The sequence below is a fragment of the Chenopodium quinoa genome, unplaced genomic scaffold (assembly GCF_001683475.1).
Source record: "Chenopodium quinoa cultivar QQ74 unplaced genomic scaffold, ASM168347v1, whole genome shotgun sequence".
Lineage (NCBI taxonomy): Eukaryota > Viridiplantae > Streptophyta > Magnoliopsida > Caryophyllales > Amaranthaceae > Chenopodium > Chenopodium quinoa.
In genome coordinates, this window is record NW_018742484.1 from 5,652,398 (window position 1) to 5,662,662 (window position 10,265).

A 10,265-nucleotide genomic window follows, 5' to 3' on the forward strand; every position below is an offset into this window, starting at 1 on the left:
GCATCTGGAAGAGAGCAACACGGACCTCATCGGCGGTGGACGGGGCAGCAAGAGTAGTACGATGTCTATCTGTCACCTTTTCCTCTACTTTGGCAATGACCGGTGCTACTTCAATGTGGCTATTCGAGGCAAAAAGATCAGTGAAGTAATCCACAAAAACAGCCGAAATTTGCTCTTCATCTTTATAAACATTACCGGCCTCATCGGAAATTGCATTTATATTATTTCTCTCCGCTCTTTGCTTAGCCTTAGTGTGGAAAAAAGTTGTGTTTTTGTCCCCATTTTTTAACCACTCTTGACGGCTCCTCTGCTTCCAATACAACTCCTCACGGCGTTCCAATTCATCCATACGATCATCCAACGCTCTCATTTGGGCTATAACCTCATCAGATTGAACCTCACTCATAAGATTCTCCATCCTTGCTTGACAGTCTTTTAATTCCTTCACAAAATCCCCAAATTTCTCCCTACTCCAAGCACTCAAATTTTCCGAGGTAAAAGCAATTTTCGAGCATATATCACCACCCCTTTCCCACGCATGACTAACAATCTCGGCACAATTCTCATCCCGAAGCCACATCTCCTCAAACCGGTAAAGCTGAACCTTCTTCTTCTTCTTCTTCTTCTTCTTTGGAGTACTAAGGGCTTCCTTCACACAAAGTAAAATGGGAAGATGGTCAGAGCGCCTCTTGGAAAGATGAGTAACAAAAGAGCCCGGGAAATTATTCTTCCAAGCTTGGTTAGCAAAAAACCGGTCCAATCTCTCTTGTACATTCTCACTGCCTCCTCTATTGTTGGTCCATGTAAAATCATGTCCCATGTACCCCATATCCTCCAACTGGCAGAACTGAATAGCATCTCTCAAAATTTCAGCTTCATCATTATTAAAGGCACGACCACCTTGCTTCTCACTTGAAAGTAACATGAGATTGAAGTCCCCACCGCAACACCACGGATCATCAGTGAAGTCCATCAAGTTCTTCAGCAGCATACCCGTCTTATATTTATTTTCGTCCTCGGGGTGACCATAAATACCTGTGAATCTCCATCCTTCATGAGTGTGAGAGTTAACCCAAGCATCAATGTGATTTTGTGAGAAGGAAAGGATGGAAACATCTAAAGTATTTTTCCACAAAAGAGCAAGGCCTCCACTTCTTTTCCTCCCTTCACCAACACACTCCACGGTAAGAGCAACATTAAATTTCAGCTTGTTCTTTACTTTTTCTAATTCATGCTTCTTCAATCTAGTCTCCGAAAGAAAAAGCAGTTGGGGGCTCTCAAGAAACACAACTCGTTTCAAGGCATTGACTGCAGAGGTGCTCCCCAGGCCCCTACAGTTCCATGATAAAATGTAACTCATTTGTCACCGAGAGCCCATTGTGTGGGGCTCGCCACATGGTCAGAATTGGAGACGTGGGTTCTCTTTTTGCTTCTATCATTAATATCAGCATCCATCAAGTCATCCGTGCTCAATTCCTCACTCCTCTCCCTTCTTTTTTCTCCTGCAATTTTCAAGTCAGTAGACATACTAAGATCACCATCTCTTGGGTTTCGTTTCCATCCCTTCCCTTGAGATTTCTTTGTACTATTATTCGATCCCTTAGCTGTGATAGTTGACAACAGAATTTCATCCTTTTTACCACTAGTAAATGTGAAAAATTCATCAGATTTTTGTTGCACAATTTTATTATCATGCTTTCCACTGTTTAAGCCAACACCTTCAAGCTTGCTAACAACTTCATGAACATGAGTGCGTGTAGTATTTTTATCGACAGGTTGCTTAGGTTTGGTAATGAACAATGGTCTAGCACAACTAACACCCTCCTGCCCACCATCACTCTTCTTATAAGCAGCATTATACTTCCATGGGGAGGCTTTCAACCAAGACCCATAAGAGACCTCAGGTTCATCTATCTCCCTACACTCCTCATAGTCCTTCACACCATGACCCATTCTACCACAATAAAAGCAGAAAATAGGGGGTTTTTCATACCTCACATCGAAGCTTTCCTCAAGACCTCCTCGCATCTTCAATCTGACAGACTTGACTAAGGGCTTGCGAACATCAATAAGGACACGAATTCGAATTGACTTATCAATTCCCACTTGAGCAGCATTGTCCATCTTCACAAAGGTTCCCAATTTATTTCCGATCTTCTCCACATTGCTTAGGTTTAACCTCCCTTTTAATGGGAGGTTATAAACCCTTACCCACATAGGAAGAGCGTGCAAGGGTATATCAGAGGGCTTAGTCGAATCATTCGTCTCGCCAAGAACCAGGGCATGTCTATCAAAGTGCCAAGGTTGATCTTCCAACACCTTATACTTATCCCTCCAATGGTGAAATTGGAACATGAACATGTTTTTGCCAATGTTCGATATCTCGACTCCATGCTTAGGTTGCCAAACATCTTTCATTGTTGTTATGAATGCGTTAACATTAACGTTGCGGTTTGTCCAGATTTTCCCTACCAACGCAAGTTCAATCCGGGCATCCTCATCCTCTTCTCCATTATCATCCCACTCAATTGCCTCTTCAGTATCTCCCTCCTTCGATAAAGCAGCAATAGCTTCATCATCATTATTCGAACCAATTAACGAAAGGTTTATTTCTTGATTTTCCATAATCAATGATTAGCACAACGAAAGGCACAAAAACCTGAGATTAAAACTCGAAAATTCGAGAAAAATCCTCAAGAAAAGGAAACCCTAGTAGAAACTAGAACAAAACCCTCCCAAGGAAAACCTAGAGGGTACATTAATTTAAAGTTTCCTTAATCTTTGATAAAAAATATAGCATACCATGAAGCTTTTAATTGATGGCTTGTTGATGAGATGAAGTTGATTTTTAACCATCGAATTTTCATCTTGCGAAGATGTTGCTTCTAATCCTTGTGCCGGATTCGTCGCTAACAAAGCTAAGATGATCAACATACTTCCTGTAATTTGGATCCTCATTATTGTACCATATATTAAAACCATCAAAAAATTGGACTGCCTCCTATTCTGCATATATATGTATAGAAAAAAAAAATTGTTTAATTTAAGGAAATAACAGTTACAAAAATAACAAAGTTTTTTTTTTTTTTTTTTTTTTTTTTTTTTTTTTTGGACACAACAAAAATCTATCTATCTATCTATAACTATACTAAAACAGGGAACACTACAATCAACAGCTCCACATGTCATCATGTCATTAAAAATATTCCCGCCGTTTTCCACTATCCTAAATAAACAGTGGGCACTACAATCAAGTAATCAACAACTCCACATGTCATCATGTCATTAAAAATATTCCCGCCCTTTTCTACTATCCTAAATTAAGAAATTAGTTCACTAAATTTTGTAAGACCTTTTATTTCCTATAAATTTTACACATAAAATTTGCATATAATATATTTTTTTTTTAAGGAAAATTTACATATAATATTATACTAAAATTATAACTAAAATTATATTCATATAGGACCAAAGTAAAGTATAGTAATTATCAATTATTATACTAATTATAGTACAAGATAATATTATCAATTATTATACTAAAATAGAATCAATTATTATAATATATCCTTATTCTTTTTTTTTTTATGGAATATATTCTTATTCATATGAATATTGTATTTTATTTTCAAATATATAGTAGTAAGATATCTTACATATTTATTATATTTTTTTTATTCTTGATATTGATCTAACCGTAAACAATGCAATTTATAATTAAAAATTGTATAAGCAAAAATACAATTTAATTACGGAGTACTATGTACTATATCATTTTTTTATAGATATATTAGCAAAGTTGAACGCATTATAATCTAATTTATACAAGTATAATTCATTAAAGTTTGTTTGATATCCTTTTACTAAAAAATATGTGATTGGACAATCACTGAGCCACAATGATAAAAATAGGAAATATGTTTAAAAACACAAATTTGGAAAAGAATTTGTTAACAAGGGAATGACATGTATTATCCTGAAATTCACTTTTAGTATAGGTTTTAGTATAGGTTTATGACCTAACAAACGAGTCATTCGGGTCGAGTCTGGGTCGGGTCATTTCGGATCAGCTAACATTCGGGTTGGGTACATGTCGGGTCGGGTCAATTTGGGTTTCGGATATGATTCTGGTTAGGTATCGGGTCGAGTTTGGGTCTGGTCAACTTCGGGTCGGGTCTGTTTGGGTCATATCATTTTCGGGTCGAATATGTTCGTGTCATATTCAGGTCAGGCCAGAATCATTTGTGGATCAAACTTAAATCGATAATTTTATATTTTGTTATTATTATAATGAGAACTATCAATTCAATTTATGAGCTTGGCTACGGTTGGAGATGAAAATGTTGAGTCATTTTTGGCACTAGACATTTATAGTTCAATTATAAGGTAATTTTAATTCAGGACATTTCAAGTATCGGGTCTATTTAGGTTAAACACTTCGAGTCAACTTTAGGTCGGGTCAATTTCGAGTTGGGTCATTTCGGGTATTGGGTCAACTTCGAGTCTGGTACAATTGGGTAGGGTCAGTTCGGGTGTCGGGTCAACTCCATTTTTCAGTCTAGTAGTGATCGAGTAGGGTCAATTTTGGGTTTTGGGTCGATTTTTTAGGTCGATTTCAGGTCACGGGTTGGATCATTTGGGTCGGATCATCGGATCTGGGTAAGAATTACCAGGTCTAGGTTTATAGATGTATTAATTATTTAAAAATACTTTTTTGTATGCTTTCTTAGACTTGATAAAATTTATTAATAAATAAGTCAACTATATTATAAACACTTTTGTGTAAATCGGATTTACAATAATAGTAGTGTACATCGAATTTGGCTCTCGAAACACTAAAAAAAAACAATGATAGGATAATGTACTTTTAAGTTATTTTGGGTAATGTTTAACCTGATTTGATTTTGAAGTAAATAGACAATGGGATAATAAGTTTTATAAGGGTAAAAGTATTACTCGCTCATATTTTGTTTTTAATAATTTAAATATTCTATCCTTATCAATAAAGCATATATAACTTTTATATATGTCAGAATGACCCTGATTTATTTTGGATAACTTTTGATCTATTTTTTTAGGGCGAATTTTCAACCAATATATTTAATATTGTACACCTAATTTTTTATTTTTAAAAAGTCCATGACTATATTATGGGACGATAGCGTATGTTTTGTTATATATATTAATTAAAACAAAAGAGCACATGAAGGATTGAAGGGTAATATATAAGATATGTGAATGTGCATGACTAGATTTAAATAGGTAAAATATGACCAAGATATTTGTAAAGGTTGTAAACCTCTATCATATAACTATTTCTAAACCATTTTATTCAACATCGAATTGAAAATATGATACGGATCGGAGTGCCATGATAAATGATTAGATGGGTACACGTTATTGTGACTAAAATTATTATACACTAAAAGCTTTTAATATAATAAGTAAGAGATTAAATTTTGTGAGAGTTAATATTTGAACATTTAAACCGTGTAATAGCACGGGTACTATACTTGTAACAAAGCTATTAAGAAGTAAATATTGAATAACTTATAATTGTAAGAAATGACAGAAATAAACATTGGGGAAAGAAAGATTGTTATATTTTTTTTTTTGGTAAGATTAGTTTTTTTTGTTTTTTTTTTTTTTTGAAAGGAGATTACTTTTTTTTGTTTAAGGTAAGATTTTTGGGTAAATCTTTTCAAAATTGGAAATAATTGTGAATGGACATCAAAATCACACATCAATAGATGCAATTAATATTTTACTAAGGAGTAGTTAATGCCCAAGCTGCTCGACTTTTTCAATTAATAAATGGTTGGATTATTTTTATTCATAATATGAATAATAAATTTATGTAGTCGATTAATAACTGAAATTATCAATATGTAACCAACCTTTTTTTTAATTCGGTCAAATGGAACATAGGATTGTGTATGTTAAAATTGAAATTTTCTATCTTATTTTTCACCCAAAATTAATTTCTATTTATTTATTGCTTTTATATCAAGCTTTAAAACTAACTTGAAAGTGTTGTCCAAAAAAAAAAAACAAAAAAAACTAACTCGAAATTATTTATTTTTTTAATGATAAACATGACGACAAAAAAACACAATATTTTTGGGAGGAAAATATTTTATGTGGTGTTGACACTTATAATCTACAAATTATTTTGGGAATTACTTTAGTTTATTAGTATTGATTTCATTTATTAACTAGTTTTTAGGCTAGTATATAGTATAGTATAGATTCACTTTTAGCTCATTTTATGTACGCCGTAGTTCTTACGGTTTTATTCTTCCTACATCATTTTCTGATTTTTTATTTTATTTTTTTTATTATTGTTAATGATACTTAGATTATTTAATCTCACCAGACTCAATTCTTGGATCTGCCACTGATAATTAAGTGTGATTGTATGAAAATCCTTCCCGGCCAATTGCCTATGTCAAAATAGCATTCTCAAACATTCTTAGTTTTATTATTATTATTATTATCACTGCACCACTCTAATCAAAGAAGAAAAATAAAGTTTAATCATACATTATGTTGTATTTCAATGCTTGCAGCCAGGAGGTCCACCAAAATAAATAAAATTTTTCCAATTTGAAGATTCATCATCATCATATCTATCATGATTTTCATTTGTACCAGGAGATTTTCTATACCAAATATCGTAACATTCAGGCCTTGTCATATAATATTCAATAGCTTTTTCATCAGGAAAACCTTGTGGTGCTCGCAACTCTAGCCACTTCATAAGGCATGCAACTGAAAAATTTTCCTTAGAGAAATGACCGCTTCCCATGGCCGGAGTCGGCTCTATGATCGGGCTTTTTATTTCTCCTCCCCAACCCGCTTGTGTCGCTCCGTTGGCTAGGCTTGTAAACAACTCCTTTGGCCAATATCCGACGGTTTCTTCTCCGTTTAGGAGAAACCAATTCTTCGTTCTTACATCCTATGTAAATTGATATAAACAATTAATAACATAGAGAGTCGTACGTAACGTATAAGTGACACGATTTTAAGTTAATCAATAATAGTTGGGATATTTAATGATCGAATAGTTACCTGTTGTACTGAAAGGTCTAGAAAATATTGATGACCTAATCTTTTTGATACCGGACTTAAAGCTTGGCCAAGGGTGACTTTTTGACTAGTTTGTACGAAACCTGGACATAGTGCATTGTTACAACATGTGCTCTTCCCGCTATCTATCTGTAATTGTAATAATAAGAGTCGCATTATCAATTACTTGTGTAATTAATCTAATAATGTAATACAATATAATCATAAAAGTCGTGTTATTAATTACTTGTGTAATTAATCCAATACAATATAATCAATTGTTGCTATTGATGTATAAAAGATGATATGGCCCGTATATCTCACCGTCCAATAAGTGTATAGTGTAGGAGAGTTGGGATTTAGATATGGATTCACCTGCAAAAATTTCATTTGTAGAGATGCAAGTAGTTAACAAGGGGATATGATAATCTAATGGGACGGAGGGAGTAGCACTTACCGCCCATCCTGCTACTATAGCGTTAACATTTAAACCATCGCCGCTTCTAACATAGAAAGTAGCATCACTAAGTTGGTCTGGTTTTACATCATCTAGGCTCCATAGGTTTATTTTCCCCGCTGCTCCTGTGTTTGGAGTAGATACCCCTATACTCGCAATCTACAAAGCATTACAATTTGGTTGAGTAAATAAACTTGTTACTCCGTAGTATTAGTCTGTTAGGCATGACAATGGGTTGTGCAGGAAGACGGACTATCACATGGTGTCTCTAATATTAGTGGTCCATAATAAATTAATGCAAACCAGTTATTTTGTAAAAATACAATACTAGCCTAATAGTGCTGCCGGAAACAAGGCATAACAGCCCATTTGGCATGCAGTTATGCATAAATTAAGGGAATTAAAATGTTTTATTTATTTGCATGTAGTAGTAATTATGCATCAATTGCAAGGGAAACTCATTATATGTGTATTTGTTCATAAATTGTCGTAGATACACAATACCAAATTAAATAGGCCGTAACAATTAAACAAGAAAGTTTAAAATTGGTAAAAGAATCACCTCATTGACCAGTTGAACATCATTAGGGTGAGCAAATTTGGAGGAATTTGAAGTTGAAAATGAGGATATCTCCATCATAAGATCTTTCTCTTGTATCCTTTTGATGAGCACCGTTCCTTTTGGACATCTCATGTTCCTTGGTAGAAGTTGAGAAACACTCAATATTGAGGATGAATTATCATTTAATTTTGCCCGCTTAGGAATCTTGAAATTAGGTTTCATCTGCACATTTGATTGAAAATTTGTTAATTTTATTAGAGTTATTTTCATAACAAACTTTATTGATTTATCGCAATAAAAAAAGATAATAATAATAATCCGTGATAATAATAATAATAATAATAATAATAATAATAATAAATAATAATAATAACAATAATAATAATAATAATCCGTAATTATAATAAATGTTGAAGAGGAAAACAGTCAAAACCTGTATAGAGTGATTCTTTAGCAAAGGATGATCAAATGCAAGTTGCTTATGAACCTCCACACAGTCCAAAACATCACCATGTTGAGTCTAATTAATTAAACAAGCAAAACAAATTAAATGGAGTTAGATAACTTCACAAAATAAGCTTTGATTTCATGATTTTATAATAAAATTAATATTTACACAAAATGCTTAAAAGCAAGAAGCGTAAATTAGTCACCAACCTTGGTAATACAAAATAATTAACAATTTAGTTTATGTATTTAATAAAATCATGATCTTTAGATAAAAGAACCTTTGATGCAAGAATTTTGTAATTCATTGAGAGTGCAACTCAAGGATGGACGTACTCACCACAAAACTTTTAATTGCTGGTTTGTTGATGAATTTGAGTCGCCTTTTAATGGCTAGTTTTTCAGCTTGTGACAGTTTAACTTCTGATCCTTGTACAAAGTTAAAATTATAATATGGTACTATTAATAAAACCAATAACGTTAACAAATGTTTCTCCATTTGATTTAACAAACGATCTAACTATATAATAAAATATCTGTAGAGCTACTCGAAAAATTTATAATTATGAAAAAAAAATATATGATATGAGTATATATAGCTAGAAAAAGTTACTGAGTATTCATCAAGAAGGCTACTTAGCTTGGACAAGCATTGATGATTTAACCGTAATATTAATTAGTTTGAAATTTTACACTATTCACATTATTTTAATCGTCAATTTTAATTTATTGATTTAACATGTATTTCAAACAGAAGAAAGTAATCAAGAACCTAAAGTCCCAATTGGTAACAGTTTCTAACTTTTAATAATCCGAAATAATATCATTATTTGATCATTTGTAAATTACATTGTAATCAATAACCTAAAGTCCCAATCGGTTACAATATCATTACATTTCATTTTAGAAGTTCAAGCTATCCAAATGTAAATGTTATGACTGAGTGGAAAGTATTCACATAGTTCTAGGCTTTATTTTGTCTTATAATGCATGGTGCGAATATCTTGACAAATGGACAAACAAAATTGCATGGTTTTTCAAATCAAGGTTATCAAATATGTTAGACAGTTGTTGAAAATTAGGTAATCCGTATGAAATTAAGGAAGACTTATTAACCGCTATAATAAATATGTAGTAAATTAATGTAATTTCTCTAAATCTATCTCTACATATGTAAGGGACAATTTTGTTCCTTGAATTATGTTGACCTTGAAGTATTTTTTTAATAAAATAAAATGCCAATTACACAATTTCTGAAACAATAACATTCACTTCATATAAATGTAATTGTCTCTAAATCGCTTTATTAGTTATTTGAACAAATAATAATATCACTTGTAATTTAGCCGAGATTATGTGGCCAATTGACAATTGACCAAATTGATAAAAATATTGTACCAGCAATTTTGCACAAAAAAAAAAAAAAATTGACTCCAATGACAATTTTTTTAGAAAAATTGAACTCAAGGGAGCCAAAAATCTATTTTTTCCGACAAATCTTTAAAATGCAATAATTGTTTCGTACACCCGGGTGTACCATGCGCATGGTACACCCGGAAGAACATCACCCTATGAATAAAAGAACATTACCTATAAATAGAAGAATATTACATATAAATAAAAGAACATTGCCTATAAATAAAAGAACATTACATATAAATAAAAGAACATTACTTATAAATAAAAAAAAATCGTAGTTATAATAATTTATTATACATTACAAACGAACAT

General features: G+C 32.5%; 1 protein-coding gene across 1 annotated transcript; it reads right to left on the reverse strand.

Moving 5' to 3' along the window:
* Positions 1-5,606: 5,606 nt before the first annotated feature.
* LOC110719205 lies at positions 5,607-9,033 on the reverse strand. The gene is made up of 7 exons (XM_021898106.1): positions 8,875-9,033; positions 8,521-8,607; positions 8,088-8,309; positions 7,526-7,684; positions 7,393-7,443; positions 7,072-7,218; positions 5,607-6,958 (listed from the first exon to the last, which is right to left on the reverse strand). Exons 1-7 carry the CDS (start codon positions 9,031-9,033, stop codon positions 6,557-6,559), a joined length of 1,227 nt encoding a protein of 408 aa, XP_021753798.1. The 3' UTR covers positions 5,607-6,556.
* Between the last annotated feature and the right edge of the window lie 1,232 nt (positions 9,034-10,265).

Coding starts and splice junctions, on each gene's coding strand:
- LOC110719205 (XM_021898106.1), bottom strand. CDS start 9,033: ATGGAGAAACATTTGTTAACGTTATTGGTTTTATTAATAGTACCATAT. Junction 8,608..8,874: donor CAGCAATTAAAAGTTTTGTG/GTGAGTACGTCC, acceptor TTAATTAATTAG/ACTCAACATGGTGATGTTTT. Junction 7,685..8,087: donor ATGTTCAACTGGTCAATGAG/GTGATTCTTTTA, acceptor AATGCTTTGTAG/ATTGCGAGTATAGGGGTATC.